Source organism: Calliphora vicina, chromosome 3 (genome assembly GCF_958450345.1).
Source record: "Calliphora vicina chromosome 3, idCalVici1.1, whole genome shotgun sequence".
Taxonomy (NCBI): domain Eukaryota; kingdom Metazoa; phylum Arthropoda; class Insecta; order Diptera; family Calliphoridae; genus Calliphora; species Calliphora vicina.
In genome coordinates this window covers 6,704,616-6,731,789 of record NC_088782.1, presented here as the reverse complement: position 1 = coordinate 6,731,789, position 27,174 = coordinate 6,704,616, and the positions used below count along the sequence as shown (strand labels likewise).

The 27,174-nt window shown below is 29.7% G+C and overlaps 1 protein-coding gene across 7 annotated transcripts in view; it reads right to left on the bottom strand.

The window, feature by feature from the left end:
• sif (still life) overlaps window positions 1-27,174 on the bottom strand; it is a 238,008-nt gene that overhangs the window by 208,697 nt on the left and 2,137 nt on the right. For 3 of the 7 annotated variants that reach the window (XM_065502960.1, XM_065502958.1, XM_065502968.1), the window contains exons 2-12: window positions 25,402-25,595; window positions 25,213-25,331; window positions 13,506-13,719; window positions 12,873-13,034; window positions 12,522-12,799; window positions 8,589-8,950; window positions 8,046-8,449; window positions 5,345-5,401; window positions 4,867-5,044; window positions 4,555-4,803; window positions 4,331-4,460 (exon numbers count right to left, since the gene is read on the bottom strand). In XM_065502960.1, the coding sequence (XP_065359032.1) occupies window positions 4,331-4,460; window positions 4,555-4,803; window positions 4,867-5,044; window positions 5,345-5,401; window positions 8,046-8,449; window positions 8,589-8,950; window positions 12,522-12,799; window positions 12,873-13,034; window positions 13,506-13,719; window positions 25,213-25,331; window positions 25,402-25,595 (2,347 nt within the window). The remainder of the gene's footprint in view (window positions 1-4,330; window positions 4,461-4,554; window positions 4,804-4,866; window positions 5,045-5,344; window positions 5,402-8,045; window positions 8,450-8,588; window positions 8,951-12,521; window positions 12,800-12,872; window positions 13,035-13,505; window positions 13,720-25,212; window positions 25,332-25,401; window positions 25,596-27,174) is intronic. The other 4 variants (XM_065502962.1, XM_065502959.1, XM_065502961.1 and 1 more) reach the window with 4 other exon arrangements.

Here is a 27,174-nt window from a genome sequence, read left to right as displayed (position 1 = left end):
TTTTACGGTAGGTCGTAGTACCTTAGTACCTCTAACTCACACATTTTTAGACCGATTTCAAAATTTTAAATAATTATGGATAGACAAAGAATTAAGCTTTCATAAAATGTATACACAAAATGTATATCAAAAAAAATTGCTTAGGTTTTTATAAAAAGTTTCGCTTAATTTTTTTTTTTTTTCGTAATTTTTCATATTCAACAATAGTTAATTTAATATTTTTCTATGAAAACCTATTCTTTTTTGCACAGTGTTTTAAACACAACTTTATATGGGGAAAAATGAGATATTACTTGTTAAAATCGGTTTATATTTGCAGAAGTTATTAAACTTTTTTCAAAAGTTATTCAAAATTTTACAAATATTTTTTTTCTACAGTTTTTTTGTTTATTTTTATTTATATGCGCTGGGGGAGAAAATACTAAAAAATGGTGTTAATTAAAAGTTGAATAACTTTTAGAATTTTCATACGATTTGAAGAATTAAAATCATGTTTTGTTAAATTTCCTATATATGCTGGTATAAATTTTTACAAACTTTCATATCAAAATAAACAATGAAAAGCGACTAAAATCAAAAAATTTTATAAGTTTTGTTTTTCTTTTAGATATTCTTAACAAAAATAATACCTATAACTTAAAGATGTATCAAAAAATGCGCGTAATTTTAAAGCGTAATGAGTTTTCTTTCCAAACCCGTTAAAAAGTTTAAAGTCGGACAAAAACTGACTAAGCTACAGGTCGATAAGTCGATGAACATCACTGAAAACGGTTTTTTCAGAATAACTTCTGAATTTGAGGGTGTTTCTGAAATTTTTAGAGACAATTTGTAGTGTACTCAGCAAGACCTATAACCCACGCTAGGCCGTTTTCCAAGTATTTTTCCATTGTAGATTAATTGAACCTTTTGATTATTCATATTCATGATTAATTTTTATTATTCAAAGTTCAATATTCAGAAATTAAATTAATTTATAAAATCCCGAATACAGATTTTAAAAATCCAGTCCGGTTTGGCATCCCTACTTAGCAGTGATCGCTATTGATCTTAAGATTTTTTTTATTTGTCTAAAAATCCTGTAAAGGCAAAGTAACGTTTAGTTAAAATTCCACATCGATCTGAATGCCCCTTTTTGTGGCTTCAATACAGTCTATTACTGTAATAAGGAACACCATAATGCCCCGATAGACCAGATGATAGAGCGCTAGATTCGGGTTCGGTTCCCAACGGAGACTCTGGTGTATCTGCAGATAAGTAAAACGCTTCGCAGTTTGTGTTTGTTTAAAAAAAAAACAATTATAATGAATTACATATGTCTATAGCAAACACTTTGTGATGGTTCCATTAGTTGCAATAAAATTTGTCATACAAATTATAAACAAAACTACATATAAGGTAAATTTGTGATAATATTAAAAGTATCAAAATCTATTTTGAAATCTCTCTACTGATTAATAAAATCTTCAAATGAAATATTATTATTTACAATTTGTTTAATTTAGATTTAACGGAGTTTAAGAGTTCAGTATTTTTAATTTTTAATAATTATTGAGAATTTTGCTATTTAAAATAAAAAAACCCGATTTAATAATGATTAATTAAGTCAAAAATTGTATAGCCATATATGGATCCATTTGAATTTATGGTGACTCCATAAATTACACTAGTTTACAAATCAAACATTTTTGTTTGCTCATGGAATGAAACTTATATTTTCGAGAAGAGCTAGGGACGCTAGTTAATTGACCATTTTTTGCTTCCCTTCTATACGTCCAAATTTTGAGATATATGGGTTTTTATTTTTCCCCTGACCTGAGTACTACTAATGCATACTGTAGTGTACCGAATTGTGGTAATTAGGTATTCACATCGTTTTTGGGTACATAACACTCTGGCGAAGCTACTAGATACTTTCAGAGTTGTATTGTTTTGACAAATTCCAAAAAAAATTAACGGGAAAAAAATAAATACTGTTTAAAAGTACATCTTTCCTGTAGATAAACGTTAATAAATCGCTATTAAATACAAAACTTTAAAGTAAAAACTATTTTAAAATGTCTTCTGGAAAGTGTAAAATAAACCCAGATCATTTTTGTTTTATTTGCGGAAAAATTATTCAGTCAAATCAAGGTTTTCCTATAACACAAACACTGCAAAATGCTTATTTACATTAAAAAATTTCGTAAAAGCTTTAGATAAGACAAAACCAGCATTTCAATATTTATGCAGCGTGTTCCCAAGTCTTTCCGAGGCTAAACTTAAAGAAGGCATATTTGTGGGTCGTCAAATAAGAAACATTTTGGTTGATACCAAATTTGAGTGTCTATTAACCGACGTTGAAAATGCAGCATAGAATTCTTTTAAACTTGTTGTTCAAGAATTTTTGGGGAATAAGAAAAGTCAAAATTACAGAGATAATGTTGTGAATTTATTACATAATTTTGAACTGATGGGTGTAAATATATCCCTCAAAATTCACTTTTTACATTCTCATGTGGATTTTTTCCCGGAAAACCTCGGACACATGAGTGACGAACATGGAGAGCGTTTGAAGATTTGAAGATTTTCGAGAGGAATTATCAAGGTTTTTGGGATCAGAATATGCTAGAAGACTACTGTGAGGGAGACAAATGAAAATAATTATAAAAATAGAACTAAAACACTTCACTTTTAATTTTTTTGTACTAATTTAATGTAAATTTTTATATGTTTCGTTTTTAAGAAATATCTCAAAAGTTTGACGTCCAGGATTTTTTTAAATATTTTTTCTGAAGTTAGAATACCTAATTACACAATTCCCCATATGTTTCAATTCATGAGCAAAAACCTTGTAAACTAGTGTTATCAATGCATATATTCTAACATAGACAACAACTAGATCTCCTTCCGTTCTATGTGTTTATTCTATGTATTCTAATTAGGGTTTTTAATTTCCCGACCATTTTTAATTCCCGGGAATCGGCAAATTTTTTTCTACATTCCCTGGTACCCGGCTATTCCCGAAATATATAATGATACTGTAAATTAGGAATATTATAGACAAATTTCATATAAAAACTTAGTGTTATAATTATTAAATATCAGAGCTTCGAATTAGTTAATAAAATTTGAGCTTAATTCACTAAAATCTTAATCCGTAATTAAAAAATGTCAGCCTTTCATTCCATAAATCCATTCCTAATATTTAATTTTTTAGATTCATTCCAAAGTCTTTGTTTAAACTGAATTAATTTTAAAGTTAATTAATAACAGAATTTATTCAAACTTTAAATGATTAAATTTTTATTAAATCAAATCAATTACAAAATTAATTGAAAAAATTGTCTTAAACCTTTTTGTACTAGATTTTAATTGAAGAAAACTTTAATCGTTTTACCTCCACGAATCCTGGTTATGCGTTAACTAATAGTTATACTGTTGGTTAAAATTATTTTTGTATGAAAACTGTCTGTATAACTATTAGTTAACACCTAACCAGACTTCGTGTTACTGGGGGTTATAAATTCTTGAAACTATTTTGTTATGGATTTGAAGAAAATAGAATGATTCATTAAGAAATAACATCTATAAATAATGAATTCTCTTTTTAAATTTTCATACGAAAAATCCCAAATAAATAATAATAAGCGGCTAAGATATAAGTAAAAAACTATAAAAAAAACTTTTCACTGTTTTTTGGTAAAAAAAAACAGAGTTCTAACTTGTTTTCTATGTATTTTCGTTAGTTTTTAATTCCGGGATTCCCGACTAAAAATCCCGGGAATCGGGTAGTGAAAAATTGGCAAAATTCCCGGGAAATTTGTACCGGGAATTCCCGGGATAAAAACCCTAATTCTAATATCAAATACATGTATAAAAATTATATATTTAATAAATATTATTTACGTTTCTAAATGTCCGTAATTTCAGCAAATATATATCTACGGTGTAATATGCCCAGCAGATAAATTTACCTAGAGGGTAACTTATCATTAATTTTAAATCAAAATCCATGGGTAAAAATGACCAAGTATTTTTACTCCATAAGCAACTAAGCACTGTTAAATATATATTTGTTGAAATTACGGGTATTAGAAGTAGTTTTCGGTTTTTTTTTATTAGTAAAATTTATGCATGTAATAGGTAACAGTGATATGTTGTATTCCCGAACATAAATATTGTAATAACAGACGTCTTTGCAATAGAACTTAGTCCATGTTCAAATCCCCCCATCTTATGTTATTAAAAAAAACAATTTAACTCAATTTATAATATCTTAAACATCAACACAATTTACATACAATAATTTAATAAATATGTTCGTTCAAATAGATAATAATGATTTACGTACCTCGGAAGATGTCAAATAGCACATTCGTGAATCGGTGCTCTCGATGGAAGCTTGTTGTACGATACCATAACGGGAATCACGATCACTTAAATAATCAGATCTTAAACTATCTTGGCGTATAAATTCGGCTCTATTTGGTTTTAATTGGAAATGATAAAATAATCAGATTTTTTAGTCCTAATAAAAAATAAAAATCATTATATAAATGTGTAGCTGTTTTTTACCGTTGTTCTAAGGAATCAGCTCTGGCGGACTTGTAACCAGAGTCATTTAAACTACTGTCTTGTCTTAAAGATGGCAAGGAGTCCCAGGGTGAACGCTTGTTGCCTGAACTAGTGGTCTGTTGAGACATGAGACCTTGACCGGAACCAGAACCGATAGTAGAGCTACCAGAACGCCAACCATCCGAATGACGAAACCATTGAGCTCTGGCAGATTCACCAATGCACGAAGCACAACGTGAATTTGAGAAACTAAGACAAGAAATATAATTAGAAACCATGAAAATGATGAAGAAAATATAAAATCGCACATACCTTGTATTGTGATCAGACAAATAACCACGTTCTCGTTCCCTTTCACGTTCACGCTCACGCACCAACTCATTGCGATCGCTGTAGTAACCATCTCGCTCACGATCACGCTCCTTATCGCGCACTGCAGACAGAGGACGATGTGGAGGCAAAGGTAGAGTAGAAGATTTAGCACTAGTAGCTGGATTTAAAAGAATTTACATAGAGATTTGGTTTAAATGTGAACAAAATTATACGAAAGTGCCAACGTTTAAATCAGTGCAGAATTCATAGAGATAAAAACAAATTGTTTAAATAAATAAACAAACAAATAAAATAGTTTTAACAAACATTAAGCGTTTAAGAAAAATATAATTTGTTTACCAGTAAATACTTCATAAAACACAAAAAAGTAAAAAAAAACACAATTATAACGTAAAAGAAAAGCAAACGAAATGATTTTGGCACACGATTTTAGCGCTAAATGGGTTGGACTACTTACGCCTGCGCATGGGAAACGGGCTGCGTTGCATTGATCCGGGCAAACTCTCGGCAAATTCTGATTTGTGTATGTGTTTTATTATTTTTATTTTTTTTTTTAAATGATTTTTAATTTTATTTTTATTACGTTGATCGAGATGTGGTTTTGTGGTAGTGGTGGTTGGTGGTATTGGATTTAGTGGAAGTGCATGGAAATATAATGAATGCAATTAATGAATGTGTTAGAGAGGATGAATTAGAAAATCTTCATAATTAAATTTAAATTCAATCACATGAATTACGAGTAGTTAAGAAAAAAATAAACAAAAACTTATCGAAAACCATTGAAAAATGCTTTTTTATCCTACTACAATACTATTTAATAATTTTTGGAAATAAATTGAAATTAAGCCATTTTTCACTATTTTTATTTAATTAACTAAAATAAACTCTTAATAAAAGTTACTTCTTAGTTCTAGCTCTAGTTATTATTTCCCATGTGAAAAATATTTAAGGGCTTTAAGCTAAAGCTTCAAATTTATGACCTTTGACCTCTTTAAGCAAAAAACGGGGCTAAACATTTTGGGCGACTTTTAAAGAACTACTTAAGACTATGATGATGTTATGTAAGTTTTCAAAATATTATTTTTGGAAACCGAAATTGCATCATCGGATATATAACATTGTGGGAAATTTTATTGAAATCTGGGGAAAATTTTCAAAATCATAGTATTTCATAACACTTTATTATTCAAATAAATTATTTGCCCAATTCACAATTGGTGTCGTAGCGTTGTATCGTTGTATGTCGTAATTTTTTTATTAATGTTTTGTTTTAGTTTCGAAAAATTTGTTTGAAAAATATTTATGATATACAATTCTACAACACTACGACATCAATTCTGATTGTGATTTGGGCAATTGTATATTGTAAGTTTTTTAAATATTCCCTGCATATGATCAAATCTTGAGCAATAATTTCACTTAAAGCAAAACTTGATCCAATAATACTGTGTTAAAATATAACCCAATAAGCGTTTTTATTGGAATTCAAGTCGAAAGCAAGTGCAATTCAAGCCTTGAATTATAGTTTTATTACACTCTATATCAGTAGCAGTCTCCAGTATAAAGGATACATAAATTCAAGCCATATGTTTTTTGTTTGCAAAATATTTGATTTTTTCAAATATTTTTCAAGTTGAAAACAAGCAAGTCAAATTCCAACAATATGTTCAAGTGCTTGAATTATTGGGGCTTTGATGCTTATTGGGAAATTAATTATTATTTGCATTTTACGAATATAACATGGAGACAATTTATTGGATATTTAAAGAAATAAAAATGAAGTTAGAAATTCGAATTCGAAACTTTTATGAGAAAAATTCAGTTTGATGTTCACAAAAACGTGTTTTCTACACAAAATCCTATTGTTACACAAAATCAAAGTATTTACACAAAGACGTAGTTTTCAAACAAAAACGCAGTTTTTACACAAAACGTAGTTTTTACACAAAAACTTAGTTTTTACACAAAAACTTAGTTTTTACACAAAAACGTAGTTTTTACACAAAAACATAGTTTTTACACAAAAACGTAGTTTTTACACAAAAACGTAGTTTTTACACAAAAACGTAGTTTTTACACAAAAACGTAGTTTTTACACAAAAACGTAGTTTTTACACAAAAACGTAGTTTTTACACAAAAACGTAGTTTTTACACAAAAACGTAGTTTTTACTCAAAAACGTAGTTTTTACTCAAAAACGTAGTTTTTACACAAAAACTTAGTTTTTACACAAAAACGTAGTTTTTACACAAAAACTTAGTTTTTACACAAAAACTTAGTTTTTACACAAAAACGTTGTTTTTACACAAAAACTTATTTCTTACTCAAAAATGTAGTTTTTAACCAAAAACGTAATTTTACACAAAAACGTAATTTTACACAAAAACGTTGATTTTACACAAAATCCATGTTTTTACACAGAAGCGTAGTTTTTACACAAAATCCATGTTTTTACAAAAAAAACTTACATAAAAACGTAATTTAACCCTTAAATGCATGATTTTTACTTTTATTTGTCTATAACGTATCAAATATTAAGTTGATTTTTATTTATTATATTTCATTTAGCTTTAGTTTGATTTTGAATTTCGTTAGCTGAAACTTTTCGTACTTTGATTTTTCTGAATTAGAATCTGAATTAGTATCAAGCTTATATTCGTTTAAAATTAAGTGGAACTGGAATATAGATAATTGGCAACAATATGCATTAAAGGGTTAAAACAAATAATTACTTAATGAAATTTGGAACAGATCGCAATAAAAATTCATAATTTTATTATATGCTCCTACAAAAGATAAGCAAGATCATTTGTTAAAAATGGAGCTTCGTCATATTTCCTCAAATAATTACACATTGTGATGGTAACCTAAGCCACTTGTCAATTGTTTTTACTCCACTAAAGCTCTGTAAAATCTATAAACTATTCACTTAAAATCAAATTAAGCACACATTTTCTAAACACTTTAACATTTTTCAACGAAATTGAGTGTGTAAGAAGGTATTAATAAAATAAATATACTAATTAAATATGAAAATTTACTTAGATACGATTATTAAATGAAAAACTCTCTAACAAATTGTATGCATTAAAAAAATTAACTACTTAAGCGCACGTAGTAGCTGTAAGGCCGTTCAGACGATCCCAACAAAAACTTACCCAAATTTTCCATGCTCTGCGAGAGTAGAGCCTCGAATGTGTGGAGACTGTACGACTCAGCATCCATGCCCTTGGCCAGTGTGTTGCGCAAATGCATCTCGTATTCGAGTAATAGACGTGAAGTGGGACTACCAGGTGTGGGTGTAACATTGGGCCCCTGATGACGATGTTGATGACGTCCACCACCTCCTCCGCCGCCGCCGCCTCCACCTGGAGGACGTTGTACATACGATGACTGATCCTGATCGGAGTTGCCATTACTGGAACTGGGCGTAGTGGCGTAACATTGATTATCGAACATTACATTATCGGAAGGTGGCGAACCTTCAATACAGCCACGTTCTCGTTCCAATTCCAAATATAAATTACGTGGTGTATAACCACGTCCAATTTCATGGGAAGATCTAATACGAAAACAAAAGCAATGTAAACAAAGTAAAGTAAAGTAACAAGCACAATCCGTTAGTAAATATTTACAGTTGTTAGCTGTTTGATTTACAAACAGTTACTATTGGTTTGTTTGTTTGCCTAAATGCGTTTTACCTTGATCCCGAAAATCGCGACGACTGGCTGGTCGGGCGACCACCACCCAATGTATTATTGTTGTTCATGATGTGATGCATGCCACCCATGCCACCGGCATGTTGGTGCATGTGTTGCGGCCCGAATGTGTTTGCTGCGTTGGCGTTGTAGTAGTTGTAGCGTCTTCTACCCATTTCAGGCGATGTCACTGGGCTTTCAGTGCTAGTCATGGGCTTAAGCATACGCTTCAAAGTGCTGGTATCGACATTCATGTCCTCGGTACTTTTCGTTTTGCGTCTGGTATTGTTGTTAATTATATTGTGTTGGTGTTGGTGCTGGTGTTGTTGATGTTGATGCATGTCGTGGCCATGTGGATCGCGTGTCTAAGCATAAAAAATACAATCAAATGAAACAAAACAATTCACAGAATATAAAAAAAATAAACAAAAAACAACAAAAAAAAAACTAGCAACAACATAATGTTTTAGAAGTCCGACACTCGAATCAAGGGTGAATTGTTATGCTGGCAAATGTGAACTGTTGCATTAATGTGGCGTGTATGCACTTTATTTAATTTAAGCTTTTTATTTTTTGCTTTTGTTCTTTTGCAAATCCCGATTACATTCGTCGGGGCATTTGTCTAAATATATGTTTCTATGTACGTATGTATGTGCCTAAAAGTGTGTATTTTGTAATGAAATAAACCCACTACAAATTATTCAATTTAAACCAATTCCAGGATATGTCTTTTCGTCAAAATTTTAGCAATTTAACGTATTAAATGTATGTCTTGAGTTACAAAATATTTATTTTGATAGATATTCCACTAGCATCCCACTAAGCGACCAAAAAGGTCTTCAAGGAATGGACCTAAGCTTTCTTTTGAGAAAAAACAAGTAAGAGTGCTATATTCGGCTGTGCCGAATCTTATATACCCTTCACCAAATTATACTTTAAAATTTTAAATATTTTTAGGTAAACAAAATTTAATTTTTTTTCCAGTTGTTTTTTTCATTTTTTTGAAAAAAAATTTGTTCGATTGTTATTTAAAATTTTTTTTTTTTAAATTTAAAAAAAAAAATTGTTTGTGTTTTCAATTTTTATTTTTTGAAAAAAAAAAAATTCGGCTTAAACATTTTTTTTTACGATTTTGACCCATTGTAGGTCCAACTTACTATGGTCTTATATACGTCGTTGCAAATGTCTTTGAAATATCTATCATTAGAGATCCATATTGTCTATATTAATGTCTTAGTAATCCAGATATAGGTCAAAAATCGAGGTTGTCTTGGTTTTTTCCTCATATCTCAGCTATTTGTGGACCGATTTTGCTGATTTTAAATAGCAAGATTCTCAAAAGCATGTCTGACCGAATTATTGAAGATTTGGATCCCGAAGATATCTGGGGTCTTCAGAAAATTGATTTCAACAGACAGACAGACGGACATGGCTTAATCGACTCCGCTATCTATAAGGATCCAGAATATATATACTTTAGAGGGTCGGAAATGAAAAATGTAGAAATTACAAACGGAATGACAAACTTATATTTACACTTGCCACTCATGGTGAAGGGTATAAAAAGTAAAAAAGTTTCATTTTTGAAATAAAGTTAACAATGTTTTTAATTTTGCAAAAAAAAGTCAAATATTGTATATTTTGAATTACAAAATATTTATTTTGATAGATATCCAAATCGCATCCCACTAAGCGACCAAATATGTCTTCAATTTTGTCTTTATTTTTTAATTTCGGAAAAAAATTTCAAAATTTTTTTTATTTTGAAAGATTGAACTATTTAGGAGTAATTTAGCTACGAACAACAGGTAATAACTTACATGGATGAGAAAAAAACGGTGCTTGACCAAAATGTAAAATTTTGACCACCTCTAACTCAGAGAGTTCTCGACCGATCTGGTTGAAAAATTGTGTCTCAATTACTATAATTGGTGAAAATTTCATTCCGATCAGAAGACATTGATTTCAATAGTTGATTCACATGATATGAAATCCCCCATATTAAAATCAAAAATTAGTATTAGCTTTTATTTTGAAACATTTGTACAATATAAATTTATTCAAAGTATTGGCCATTATTAGCTATAATCTCTTCCCACATTTCTGGCAACATATGGATTCCTCGCCAAAAGAACTGCTCATCATTTGAAGCCAAAAACGAATCAAGCCAATATCGGATACTCTGTTCCCAAGTGAAGCGTATCCCACACGCAGAGAAAAAATATAGTTGGGCATGGTTACTGTAACCATTTCAATATTGTTACAAGTTTTTTAACTATATTATAGTCACAGATTTTTAACAATATTATAGTCACAGTAACCATTTACATGATTGTGGTAACCATAATATGGTTAATTTACGATTCACATGATTGTATCAACCATATATATGGTTACAGTAAACAAATATATGTTTGTGAAAACCATTCATATGATGAAGGACTTATCTTATCATGTTGCTCTCGGCTCTCGGCTTATCATAATCTGAGAACAACATATTATGATAAAATTATTCATCATAAATATGGTTGCCACAAACATATATTTGTTTACTGTAACCATATATATATGGTTGATATCATGTGAATCGTAAATTAACCATATTATGGTTACCACAATCATGTAAATGGTTACTGTGACTATAATATTGTTAAAAATCTTGTAACACTATTCAAATGGTTACAGTAACCATGCCCAATTATATTTTTCCTCTGCGTGCAGAGAGATCGTTCTAGTTGAACGGGGAAAGGTTTGGATTATAAAGCGTTTGAGACGAAACTTCCCAACCACTACATTCTAAATACTTTTCAACAGGTATTGCAACATGTAGTCGAGCATTGTCATGATGGAATATTACAGTTTCATGTCTGGCCGCATATTCTGGGCGTTTTTCGGCCAATGCTCGCTTCAAACGAATCAGTTGCGTTCGGTATAAGTTCCCTGTGATGGTCTGGCCAGATTGCAACATCTTATAATAGATAGTCCCACCAAATACATAGCATTACTTTAATTCCATGGATATTTGGCTTTGGTGTCGATTCAGCTGGTTGACCAGGTTTCACATCCGATCTCTTACGCATCGGGTTATTGTAATGTCTCTATTTTTAATCATAAGTAATGAGTCGGTGCAAAAATGGTTTTCTTTTATAGCGTTGCAACTGCATTTCTGACATACAAAATCGTCTTTCATAGTCTCTCAGCTTCTATTCATATGGTACCCAACTTCCCTGCTTTTGGATGAATTCTGCTACTTGCAAACCTTCCTGAGTTTTTCAATGATTTTGCACGCTCTTTTTGAGTTTGACAACAACTTTCATGGAGTAAAAACCGCGTTCAAAATATACGACATCTATTGTAAATACCCCATTTTTAAGGCATACTCCTTTTATAATTTCAAGTTTGTTATAGAATATCGGTAACAGTATTTACGACTATATCCTTAACGGTTTTTAGAGGTAACGATAGTCAATCTTGACTTTTTAGGAAAATATATTGAAACTAGGAATATTGTAAGTATTGGATAAGGTGTGAAAAGGTTATATACATTTGAAGTAGAACGATTTTTCACCAATCTTATGTTAAATTTGAACTTTGAACCTAGATAAAAGGCAACTCAAAGCGAATTTAATTAACAAATTTGGAATAGTTAAGGTCAAATGCCTAGTAAACAATGATTGTATGAATGCTAACTAAATATTATTGGTATACATCCCTAGTTAATGGATGTCTTGCAAACTGATTACATATACATATGTGCCTACATTTCTATAAACATTTACATTTGTTTGACAGTGAATATATGTATATGTGCAGTAATGTTGTAAATCATTACGTGTATATTAATGTAGTAAATTTGAGTGACACTATTAGTGACGACTGCTACTCTCTGATTGCATTAAATCGGTATTTGTGTGGCAGATTTAGCATTTAACTTACCATATCGTCAGCATATTCTTTAGAGCGAGTACCGGTAGATTTAGTGGAAGTTCCTACGGATTGATGTAGTGGGCCACCGGCTTGAGTACCTTCACTCTTGGCCATATCGACATCTGACTGGCCGACATCCTCGGGACCAGCTTGGGAACCAACATGATTTTGGGAGCAAATATCGCCAGAAGAAATACCAGTTGTATTGGAGCCGCCACCACCACCACAGACACCGCCATTGGTGGCAGCTGCAGCATCTTGAGTTTTAATTTGACGACCTAAAGTATCTGGCAACAAAGGAAATTAATATTATAATCCAAAATAATAACAATATAATAGTGAAGTCAGCAAATAACTTACCACCAGCAGAGCCCATGCCTTGAACGCCTCCACCCCCACCACCACTAGCGACATTGTCATAGAGCGATGTACTGCTCGTAGCATTTGTGACTTTCTGATGTGGCTGTCCATCGGCATCGGCTGCAACGCGGGAACCCACATTGCGTGGCAAAGTGGAAGAACCTGCAAAAGTTATGATGATGAATATGATGAGGATGTTGATGGCATTTGGCAATGGAAAGAAAACAAAAGATTTAAATAACTAAAATAAAATAAAAACTACATGGGATTTTAACAACAAAAAAAAAACAAAATAATTGAACATCACAGAACTGAAAAAAATAACAATAGAACTCAAAAAATGACTTTAATTCACAACCAAAAAAAAACAATATAGGATTTTTGTTTGTTTGGGATTAAGAGGGATTAGGATGGTTGGTTTTAAGTGGATAATACACTTTTTTTGTTTTGATTTTTAAAATAAGTAAAAATAGTGTTTTTCTTAGTATTTTTTTTTTTTGAAATAAATTGTTTCTTGTTCAAGGAATTTAAGTAGGTGTTAATTTGGTTTTAATTGAATTTTGGCTTTAGCAAGACAAGAAAAAAAAAATAGAACAAATTTGATTTTTGATTTGGTTTTTGTAACTTCCTCACCTCGTACTCTGGGATCATTTCTCAAGCGTGCATATTGTTCGGCTGTCATACAAGTGCATTGCGGCTCACTGCGCACACGAGAGGGTGAGGCCGGTGTGCTTAATGGCTTTCTCTTGGCTTTGACTTTTCCCTTGCCAGGCGGATCCAATTTCAGCGAATAACTCGATGAGGCCTTTCGTGAAAATTTGAAAGAAGGCGACTGTAAAACGTCGCACTATCATTAGGTTAGTTGAATGGGATTCACAAGGTTCTGTGTGTGCGGTTCTCTCTCTCTTTCTTTCTCTGTTTCTAACTGTTATCGATCGTTTGAATCGATATTTGCTTTGACAATTATTACATTTCATTAACTCTTTCCGTTATTAATTAAATTACTTTTGAAATTTTATCAATTGAAATCATAAATTTGAAATTTTGAGCATTTGAAATGCGAAAATAAATTTTGGATTTTTAGAAATTTTAAGCGGAAAGTTTCTGAGTTTGTTTTAAAAGCGGAAATTTAAGAAATTTTAACTTTAACAACTTACTGTTATGTAATACCTACGAGTATTGTCGCTATTGGATGGAATTCTAAATAGTGAACTGTAAAATAGAACTTATCGCTAACTTTTTGTTTGTTTGTTTCTTTTAAATATTTGTTGGTTGGTTTGTTGTAATTTAAGGTACTTTTTTTCTGTAATAATTATTAATTAATTGCTTTTTATGTATGTATATTTGTGTGTTGTATTAATTTCTAAATTTAAATATTCTTATTAAAATAGTTACTCTTTTTTCTAGCATTTCTATGCTTGATTCTTAGTAAAGTGTTGTCTATGCCCCTAAAAGTATGCATTCTTTTGTATGTTCCGTTAAAGTTAAATTTAATTAATTAGGAATTTAGATTTAGAAGTTCGATTGTCCTTTATATGTAAAACATTTGTTATTAGGATCTGTATTTTTAGCCATCAAATGATGTGATGTTAAACCATTCAGGATATTTTGAAATAAATTTATTCAGTGATATAGTATTTCTGAAAGTTTCATTATTTTGCCATAAGTTTAACATATTTCATAATCCCTTCATGTAGCGAATGTTGCCTTTAGGGGGCGTATTTTTATATACAATACTTTTAGTTTTGAAAGCTAAGATACGATAAATAAGATTTTAATTTCTTTCCTTGCTCCCTATATGAAAACGCTTGTTATTGGATATACAAGACATGAATCGGGTTAGAAATAATGGTCGTAGACTCAAAAAATTCTAAGACGATCTAGCTGTGTTCATCCGTCTGTGTGCGGAAGACTTAATAGTGCTTAGAGGGAAGGATCTATCACGCAGAGAAAAAATATAATTGGGCATGGTTACTGTAACCATTTCAATATTGTTACATGTTTTTTAACTATATTATAGTCACAGTAACCATTTACATGATTGTGGGAACCATAATATGGTTAATTTACGATTCACATGATTGTATAAACCATATATATGGTTACAGTAAACAAATATATGTTTGTGACAACCATTCATATGATGAATAATTTTATCATAATATGTTGTTCTCAGATTATGATAAGCCTAAGCCGAGAGCACCATAATATGATAAGTCCTTCATCATATAAATGGTTGTCACAAACATTAATATGTTTACTGTAATCATGTGAATCGTAAGTTAACCATATTATGGTTACCACAATCATGTAAATGGTTACTGTGATTATAATATAGTTAAAAAACTTGTAACAAAATGTTTGGGTCAAATTAAATGAAGAACTTTATTCGGATTTACCACTACACATATTTTGGATGAATTAGATACAAGTTTTTATATAAAATAATAAGTAAGAACTTATTCCAACTGAAGATAGCAGTGGATGAGGGGTGCAGATTTTGTGAAAATACTAAAATTTGATTAAAACATCATTTGTGAATTAAAAATTAATTTCTGAATTGAACGCGATATGAATAATTTCTGTAGAACCGAAAAACCGATTATCGCCATTATGGGCCAATTTCTCATGGCTATATCAAATATAGTAATAGACCATGTAGACCTGTAGCATATCTGACAGAATTTTAATGAAAATACAGAAAAAAAATTTTTTATTTTTAATGAATTTCGATTGATTTATAAATTAATTCTTGCAGTATTATTCCAGATTCTATAAAGGAGAAATCTATATAATTTTAAACACATGTTAGGTAGTGATATTCTTATAATTTTCATTAACTGATCAAGTTAAAACTCTGGGGATATAAGTGCCGAACACTGATTAAGAGTCACCACTGGTTATAGAATTATTTATGTGACTTAGGTGTGTCTAAAGACAACTCCTAGTTCTCAACCAAACTAGATACCAGCTACAAAGATACGGTATAATTTTCTGTATTTAGTTCTTGAACTATTATCAGGCAACTCACTTATATACTGTGTGTTTATTTGACAATTTATAGCACTAATTGGGAGTGACTTCTCTCTTGTATAATAGGGTTTAATCAAATACTATTAATAACTCAATAACTTGTCTCTATAGTATTTCGAAATATGTATTATCGACTTGGTCTGATAATACTAGAGTAAAGTAGCTAGTCCATAAATTAGATTTTTACTAAACTTTTAAAATAGACACAACTTATTCTAACAACAGACAGTGAAATGATACACCCAGAAATATTCACTTTAGAGAGATTAAAATTACTGAAATGAATATGCCTGGCGAGCTTGATTCAAGAACAAATTTCATTTGTCAAGCTAAAAAAAAAAATGTTGAAATTTTTTCATCAAATTAATTTGTCACGTTAAAGATATAGGGGGATTTTGTTTATTTTTCAAAAATATTTATAACTTTTGACAATTAACAATATGTTTTTATTGAAAGTGCAAATATTTTACGTAGAGTTAGGTTTTCAAAAAGTATAAATTCCTTATACCTTACAATGTTATGCAATGTATTTTAATTTTTTGTTTTTTCATTAAGTTTTTATTAATATCATCAGTTTAGTAATGAAAAGTCTGAATTAAATGTAATTTTATTACTTGTTTTTGTTAATAAAAAAATATTTACGTATTAACGTAGTTGTATTTTTAAATGTTTTATTTGAAATACCCTTTAAACACTGTAAACTATTAAAAAATTTTCCAAATTTGTTTAAATTAAATCAAATGAAAAAAATATATCGAGGGCCTATATTCAAAAACCTCTAACTTGAAAAACACAACTTTTCAGGAGAGTAAAAAAACAGGGTTTTTTGGGTATTACGTTATTAAAATTCGGTATTCTACAATATTACTGAAACATATAATTGGTTTTTATGTCATTGGTCATTATTATAGAAAATTCAAAAAGTACCATTAGAATATAGAAAAAGTACCAAAAAGCAGCCACTTGTGGATTCCCAATCACTCGGGCCCATGTAAGCTTTATTTCATGTTTCTAGGTTCATTGGTGAAGAAATTTCAAAAAGTACCATTCGAATAAAGAAAAAGTACCAAAAAGTCTCCCCTTAGAATTCTCACTCACTTAGGGCCATATATGCTTAATTTCATGTTTCTAAGTACATTGTCATATAAAATTGAAAAAGTACCATTAGATGAATAAAAAAGTACCTATAGTTCAGTTCTCACATTTTGGTACCTAAATATTATACCCTATTCCTAACACTAACTTCACTTAGATACATATCAGCTAACTTTAATGTATATAACTGAAATAATTTAAAATGTTAAAAAAGTACCATTAGAAGAAAAGTACCAATTTCCCTTTTCTTCCTTGAACACCCCTAGGAACAATAAACAATTTTGCCAAAATTGTTTATGCTGCAGGCATGTCTCAAAACATTAAAATCTGTGTTAATGTGCCCAAGAATAAATATGTTTTAAAAAAAGTACCAAACTGTTTACCCGGATTTTGGTACTCGAGTTCCAAATAACACCCTGTTAGTTAATTTTTGTATGAATCCAGGAACCAACGTTAAAAAAATTATCAAAATTGGCCTAATAATTTCAAATATAATGTATTTTCCCGATTATATCCCCTTTTTGGTACCTTTTTTTATCCCCATTGAGGTGGTAAAATTTTATTCAAATAAATTTATGTAACGTGGTGGTAGCTCATAATAAAATATTCGTATGTCTATGTCAAATTATAGAAAAACATATTTTATGAAAAAGTACCCCTTAAGGGTTCGAATTTCCAAAAAGTACCAAACTTGTATTTTTTATTTTTTGATAAGTAAAGAATACGATTTAAAATTTGATTCTATGTTTATTGGTTTAAAAGATACATAGGGTGCCAAAAAAGTACCAAAATACAGTTTTTACCCGTTTCCTCCCCTAAAAGATTCGAATTTTGGAAAAGTACGAAACACCTGTCAGCTTATTTTTTGAATGGAGTAACATGCAATTTTAAGTTTTTTTGTATCTTTATTACATTTGAAGATATAAGGTTACCGAATTTACCCGTTTTTATCCTTTTTTACCCCCTAAACGTTAGAATTTCCAAAAATCCCTTCTTATCGGATCGTTTTGGGGAGGGAGCAACCCACAGTTAAAATTTCGTGATTCTAGTTTCAGCCGTTTGGGCTGTGCGATGATGAATCAGTCAGTCAGTCAGTAACGTTTCTCTTTTATATATATAGATCATTGGTAGGCGTTCATATTGTTGAGATTACGAACATTTTCGTGAATTTACACGTACACAACCCGAAAGTAAACAGAACACACAGCAAGAGCGTAAAAAATACAAATATTTCATTCTGTTGCTTGATGTTGTTGCGGATTTTTTATTTTTAACCTATACATGCACTCAAACTGCAATTTCTCTTTTTGCGCTTCCCTGATATAGATTAATTTCATTTTATGAATCGTGTCATTGCCCAAGACACCGATTTCTTACTCTCGTTAAAGGAAAAAGTACTGAAAATACTAGTCTATATTTAAATGAGTTTAAATGAGAAAGTTATTGCTTTAAAGAGAATGAATTGCAGCAAAAGAGAAGTCACTTTGTTGCATAGAAGTGTAGAGAAATAAACCGGATATTAAATGTTGCAGGGTGTCGCATGGCTTGCGATTGTTTTGGTTTTGAATTGATTTTTATGGAAACGTGGAAGCTGTTCTCTAAGCTCTAACTCTTTTAAAATCTCAAAATAAATATATTTTTTTGATTGTGTACCAAATGATTAATGGCAGGACTATTTATACAAAGGACATTAAGGACAGATGTAAGGATTTCTTCCGTATAACAAAGCATTTTAAATGCATATCTTAATATTTAAGTAGTAGTATTTGAAGGTTTACAGTAAATATTAGTTAGTAGGCTATTAGTTAATATTAGTAGTAATAAGTTTTAGTTTTTAAACAGGAAACCTTATTAAATAGACACAAAATGTTATAGAGAAATCTTTTGAGAGATATTCAAGTTACTTACTATAGTTTAAATGCTAACAAAAGAATGCATTCTTTTAAATCTAACATTAGGTGCAAATATTCAGTAATTTTTATTTTTTTTTAATTTTTAACAACTAACTAAATATACATAAGTATGTAGTTTAATTATATTTAGAATTTGTTTTCTTTTGCTAATATGTATTTTAGTATGTATGGTTTTTGTATCAAAATAAATATTTTAATTTGTTGTTGTTGTTGTTGTTCTTGTTGCAGTTAATCCTTATTGTTGTATTTAAATTGTTATTAAACCTAAACTAGTTTCGTTTAAACTAAACTTAGTATTTAGTGTATTTAACTATTAGTTATTCATTGTTGTATTATGTATTTCTAAACGAACACTGTATACAGTAGTGGTGCCACTGTACATGAATAGATATATTGTATTTAGAAATATTTGATTTGATTTGATTTGAAATCTAAGACATTTTCTTTATGTTAATATATTGTTGTTGTTGTTTTTGTTGTTAGCTGTTGCTGTTATGTTATTATTTATTGTTAACGAGTAGTAGTAGTAGTATGTTGTTGTTTAAGTTTATAATTGTAGTTTTTTTTATGCATTTATCTAAATTGATTAAAGTGCATTTTTTGTTGTTTTAGTTAAATCTTGTACTATTTATACATTTTTGTTTTTTAGTTATTTGAAAATTAGAATTTTTGGTGCAATTGATAGCAAGAAGGACATTAAGAAGAGAAAAAAAATTAACTGTTCTGATTTAGTCTAAGAAACCGCTGGGTGTGAAAAATTAAGGATTTTTCGTGGGATTACAAGAGTGAGGAATAGGGAATTTTTAATAATCAGGACTTAGTAGGTGAACGGAATCAAAATACTGGATACGTGCGATTGCTCTATAACGTTTTGCATTTTTCTTTGGCATTATTAATTAATTACATTTTAATATTATTTATTAAATAACCATAATTATTATTTTAATTTTTTTTTTTTTTTGAAAAATGCCCCCAAAAATGCAAAACGTTTTTGTTTTATTTAATTGTTTTTTGTTTTTAAATTATTTAGTTTAATATATAAAAGTTATTTATTATTACAAATTTTATATATAATAGAAAAAGATAGACAGAAATGTTAATGTACATACATGTTCATTTAAAGTTTAAAACAAAAATCACAAAAACAAATTAAATTTAAAAACCAAAAAAATAAAAAAAACCAAAATTTATTAAAGTGAATTGAAATGAGTTGAAATTGTAATTAAAGAAATAACACAACATTTTTAAGGAAAATGATTGAATTTGGAATTTTGAAAAATTAAATTTATTCGTTTTTTTTTTTTTTTTTTTTTTTTGTGATCGAGTTTATGAATATAATTCAATGCAAAAAAGAGAAGGAGAAAAAAGAAATAAAAGAGTACAAAATACAAATATAAATAATTTTAGTGTTTGACTTTAATGCATAGACAAACTAAATCTCATTATTTTTTCATTTTTTTTTTTACTTTTTTACATATAAATCATTAAACAAATAATTAAACAAAACAAAATCAAATCAAATGAAATAAAAAAATCAAATAAATTTAAATAAAAAAAAAAATAGTAAAAAAAAATAAAAAACGATGCTGTTTAAATTATTTTAAAAAAGTTTATATACAATATTCTTTATATTGAATGAATATTGGATTGATTGAGTGATTGATAGTTTAAGTATGTGTTAATTTATAGAAACGTTTGAAAGAATGTATGTACAAATGTATGCATGTAGAGGTGAGAGTGGGTGAGATGAATGAGTAAGTGATCGAGTGAACGAACGTGATCGATTTAGTGTATAGTACAGTTAGTAGTGTATAAATGTCTATTAACACTGCACTGTTTAGATATGCAAAATTGTATGCAATTTCGAGAGAATAACTACCACAACTGAAAACCTAAAAACGCTTAAAACTTTTTTTCAAGATGATTTTAATAGGAGGAAACACTAAAATATTAATATATGTAAGTATTTTATTGGCATAAATAATAGTTTAAACTGACTATTTAATTTTTTTAATTTAATTGGCATGTTTTAGGCTAAATTGCGGTTAAAACTAAGCTCCCAATTAGCATATATTATGAAATGAATTTGACTATGATTGTTTATCTGCTATTATAAAATTGTTTATTGAAACCGAATGTATATTTTCTATAAATTTTTTTAATTATTTTTATACATATATTTACAGAATATATATTGTTTTATTTTAGGAGAAAACTCTGTCACGTACGGTATGTCACGTACGATATGAAATTGTATTTATTATAAAATCATTCAAAGATTGTTTTTATTTATTGTAAACCTAGGAAAAGGAAAAATATTTCGTTCAGTGTAAGAAATTAAAAGAATCACGATTCGAAAATTACTTCCGTTTTATGTCACGTACGATATACCCTTATTTCGCTCGATATTTTGGACAACAATGATTCGAAAGAACTTTTTATTCTTTTAAAATATAGTACCCTCTGAATGGAACATAAATACCAAATTATTTTTCAGATACTCTTATTTTTGCAAAATCTATTCCAATCTATAAGCGTACAAATGTCACGTACGATGATATGGAATTGCCCATATGTTTGTGTTGTCATTTGCTAGACTTTTAATTTAGTGTCTCATTAAAACTACCCAGCAGTTTTGGGTGACAGTTCCGAACTATTTTTTTTTACTTAGCATTTAGAGCAGTGTTCGGCATTACCTGTTTTCTCTGTTGTAAGCTAACCGGGTATTGATTGTAATATTTGGAGCTTTTTGATAATTTTTATGAACTGATAAAGTTCGGCCTCTGATTACATAAGTGCCGAACACTGATTAAGAGTCACCACTGGTTACAGAATTATTTATATGACTAGTGGCCAAGTCAAATTCCAACAAAATGTTCAAGTGCTTGAATTTTTGAGGCTTTGGTGCTTATTGGGAAGATTTAAATACATATTGTTAGTCCTATAGAAGGCAGATTCAATAAATAAAGCGTAAAAAATTGTTATTTTAAGATACTGCCTGAAAGCTGGTCCAAAGTAGTCAACGTATGGGAATTCATATACCGGTTACTTAACTGGTTACTTGTCTAGCTATACAACAAAATATTTTAACATGTACGAAGCAAATTTACCCCAATTATGTGTCTAAAGAGAGCTGGTATCTAGTTGGGTTGTGTACTAGACAACCCAACTAGATACCAGCTACAAATATACAATTAGTTCTTAGTTCTTGACCTATTCTCACAGAGTGAGTGAAATAACCAGCCCCTAAAATCAAATTATAAGCATTAAATATCTAGTTTTCTCTTGTACACTAGGGGTTAATCAAATACGATCGATAACTCGATAACATGTCCATAAATTTAAATATTGATAAACTTTTAAAATAACTACAACTTGTTCAAACAAGAGACAGTGAAATGATAATACACCCAGAAATATTTATTTTGGAGAGATTACAATGACTAAAATTAAGGTCTGCATGGCCATCCAGCCAGACAGACGGAATGAAGGGCGGAAATTTTTTCTGAGTCAATCGATATACTTTAAGGTGGGTGTTAGACTAATATTTTAGACTAAAAATTAAACACACTACGCTTTAGATTACAGAGTGACACTAATCAGCAATATATTAATTCTAATGTGTAAATTGTCCTCCTCACGATAATCCCAACTTATGCTGGTCCCAAAAACTTTTATAATTCCTTTCAAATCCAGCACAGTTGGCTCGATCGGCAGAAAAGTGTCAGTATCTTTTAAACTACAGGTTCGTTTGTAAAATGATTTCAGAAAATTAAGTTTGTGACCAGCTTATTAAAATACAGGTTGTCAAATTTTGACCAAATTTATCATCCCACTAATCGACCAAAAAGGTCTTAGAGGAAAAGACTTTTGAGCAAAGAAATAATGAAACAAGTAAGAAAGTATGGTAGGTCAAGCCCGAAAAAAAATTTTATTTTCAGAAACATCAAAAATTGATATTCGTGAGTGATTTTCGGAAGTGGGACTTATATTGATGCTATGACCAATTATGGACCGATCACCATGAAATTAGGTTGTGTGATTTATGTCTATCTGAAACTTATTTATGTTGAATTTGGTGTGTATACCAAGAGAGATTTATGCACGTTAAAGTGATTTTCGGAAGCGGGTCTATATGGGAGCTATGACTAATTATGGACCGATCGTAACAAAATTTGATGACATGAATTTTGTATGTATAAAACTTATTTGTAGCGGAATTTGTGGAGATACATACATATATAAATTAAACATTTGTGACCGATAAAAATCAATTTCGGGAGGACTAGGCTAGGTGAAATAATGGACCGATTTCAGCCAGATTCAATAGGCTTGGTTCATGGGCCAAAAAAGTAGTATGTACCAAATTTAAACGAAATATCTTCAAAATTGCGACCTCTACTTTGCGCACAAGGTTTACATGAACAGACAACCAGCCAGCCAGACGGACGGACGGACATCGTTTAATCGACTCAGAAAGTGATTCGATCGGTATACTTTAAGGTGGGTGTTAGACTAATATTTATGGGCGTTACAAACATCTGCACAATAGCATAACACCCTCTTTACTATGGTGGTGTAGGGTATAAAAAGGTTCCATTTTGAAAAAAAAGTTTTAGATTTTGCAAAAAAATATCAAAAATTTTATGTCTTGAGTTACAAAACATTTATATTGATAGATATCCAACTCGCATCCAACTAAGCGACCAAAAATTTCTTCAAGGAAAAAATACCCATTTTACCCGAATTTTGGAGTCATACACCCAATATAATTCATAATGATCATGATTGCCATAAACATATATTTTTTACTACCATCATATATATGATTGCTACAATCATATTATGGTTACCGCAATCATATACATAATTACAGTAATCATAATATTGTTAAGAAACTCGTAAAAAATTTTAAATGGTTATGGTAAACAAGTACAACTATATTTTTTCTCTGCGTGTAAATTTTCAAATTTCTAATTTTGTTGCAGGTCACATAAAGATGTATAAATATATTGTTACGAAATTGTACTTGAATTCAAATATAACGATTTTAAGGGCTGATTTAAAAGTAGCATAATGTTTTCAAATAACATAGCTGTAATAGCAAACTGTAACATATCTGTGGACATTATTAAATAAAAGCTTTCAGTTGGCCATTGATCGTAAGTTGGCAACGCTCTTTGAATTCGAATATTCAGTTAACGAACATTGTAGAAAGTAACCACAGATGGCGTATGATCTAGAATATTCGAACTTTGACAGTTAAAGAGCAATCTAGAGTGCAGATGGCAGTGTTATAAATAGTGGCAAAAGTTGCAGTCGTGAGTGTGTTTATCAGAGACGCATTTCGAATAAACATCAACTGAGTGCCTTAAAGTGTGCTGTATTTTTCAAGTGAATTCGTGTACATTATAAAGTGTCTGTATTTCTGAGAATTTATAAACGTGTATAAAAAAAAACATTGAGTGACTATTTAATTCTGTTGTTGTACATTTTTAAATAAATAAAGAGTTGTTACAATTTTCAAACTACTAAACGGCTTTTATTTGCAATCAAAAGTATCCGGTTTATTTAAAGGAAATAAACCAAACGTTTTGAAAAGGTTAAAACGTAACAACATATTTAAAGTGTTGATCTGTTTGTTCAAATGAATGAAAGCAATGAATGAACGGATTAATGAATATTTCAATGAACGAACGAAATGTAAGAAATGTGAAACCTAACTATAACGATTTTTTAATTATTTACATACATAATATCTTAATTTGTTTAATTTAGTTTTCTTTGTTAAAATGTGTATGTACAATTTTCAATATTATGTAATTTTATATGTAAATATGTAAATCCGAAAACTGAAACGTTTAAGGGCAAATCATCTTTGATAGATATTGATCGAATCGTTTATTTTTTTAATATTGTTTAAATAAACAATTAATTAATTAATTTATTTGTTTTGGATTTGCACTCTGAACCTTGTTTGGGACGGCGAAAGCAAAGCAAACGTGGAAAGTGGTAGTAATACACAAAGATTTTAAGAACGAGCGCTAAACATATACAAAAATATATAGAAGATACACTGGAAGAAAAGAGTATGTAAGTAGTTTAGCTGGGCGAAAACATGAGACAATTGAATACAAAATTGAGTGTGTGTGTGTGTGGTAGAATGTCAGCACAGAACATTGTTGTCGTTGATAGTTATTTATGAAAATACATATTATGTATATTAATTAAATAAGTATTTATTATGAAATAGTTAGTATTCCAGGTTGGCTTTGCTTAACCGTTTGGGGAATACTTACACAACATTCACGAAATTGTTTGGCATCAATGGGTGAAGTAAAGTTGAGACCCCATGTATCATTGGTCATGGGATCCTTCCAGTAAACAAAACATTCCGAGGCCTGGCCAATGCGTGTACCTAAAGCAAATATTATAATGTATATTGTAGTAAAATAGTAAATTCATTTAATTGTAAAATTAATACCAACCTGGTTGTACAAGTCGCACATCTAGGATCTTATCCACTTGACTGTTGTAGGCCGTTATGTGGAAAACACATTCGGGCGAATCTTGTATGCATGATATATTGACAGGAACCAAATCTTCTGATACTTGTTGCCATTTAACAGTTCCAGCGCCACTGGCTGAAACGTGAAATACCTCCGCCCATAACCTGAACGAACTGTGGTGTATTAGAACCAGTCATTTGGCAAACAAACAAACACACATGCAGTTACACACACACACACACGCACACACACACACATAAATAATGAGACACACACACATTTATTTAAGTATATGAATACATAAGAAGGAGGTAAATAAAATTTGAAATTATTAATTGATTGTTGATTGTTTTTTTTTCGTTTGTTTCATTTCAATTGATCGATTGTTGGTTGGTTTGATTTTTTGTAATTTGTAAGATCAAATAGACAGGATTTATTTCAATTGGTTGTTGTAGTTCGTTTGTAGAGTTCGTTGGTGTTTGGTTGTTACAAAAATTTTGATGATTCGGTTTGCAGTTTTTTTATTTCAAATTTTCAATAGATCGCCAATTATCATTTATTTATTTATTTATGTGGAGGTGGTGGTGATGGTTGTGGTGTGTGTATATTTTTTCATATTTTTTGTTGTCAAAGGTCAAAATATTGCATGAAGATCAGAGGTTGTTGTTGGAAAGTTGAGGCAGAAGGACAACGATAGAAGAAATGTTTGTTGTATGTGTTGGTAGTTGTAGTAGTAGTAGTAAATTAGTAGCAGTAGTAGGAGTTTTAAATTTAGTGAAGGACAACAGGGTTGCAAAACATTTAAAGTTTTTTTTTTTTGTTTGGTTTTTTGTATGTAAAAGAAAACAAAATTTTTACTTGTTAAAACATAAATATGAACAATGAATTATATAAGTTTTAAAAATAATAAAAATATTTATGTACAGTTTAATATGTTTTAACACAGAAATATTAAAAAATATTGGAAATATGTTCAATAACACTAAATATTTTGATGGAGTCATGGATTTATTAAAATCCAAAAAAGTAAATAATAAATAATATGTTATTATCAAATCAGTAATTGACTGGTATTTAATATAATCCAGTAAAATATTTTTTTTTTTTTAATATCCACAAAATAATGAATATGATTTTGAATATTTATAATTTTCGAATATTATATAGTTGGGTTAAGTAAATTACAAATAAATATATTTAAATCACTTTATAAATGTGACATGTGATTTTAGGGAGCTTCAAATTATCAATTTTGATATACATATACAAAATCTTTCGCTTCAATCCGAACAAAATGTTGAGTTGCAATAAAGAAAGCTGTTGAGCTTTCACATTATAGAGTAGAACTAGAGGCGCAACTGGGAGTAAGCTGAGAGTAAAAATAATTACTCTCTCCCAAATTGTATGGCTGACATAACAACAAAATACATTTATTAACATGTATTTTGATGTTGCAAGACTTAGGTTTTTAGTCTCTTAGTAACTCTTCTGTGTATATTTTATTCTATGTTTCAGACAATACTACATAGTACATTTCTTAATACATTATTATTTAAGGAGGGTATTTTTGACTTAAAAATGTAGGATTTACAATATATGGTGTAACTTTTGAACGCGATATTTGTTTTTAAACAATTATATATCATTCTAAAGGGTATATATCTGTCATTTATTCTCATTTAGTTATTGAACATTATAGTGTAACAACAAATTTCTTATTGCTTCAAAAATGTCGAATTTTGTGCAAACGTA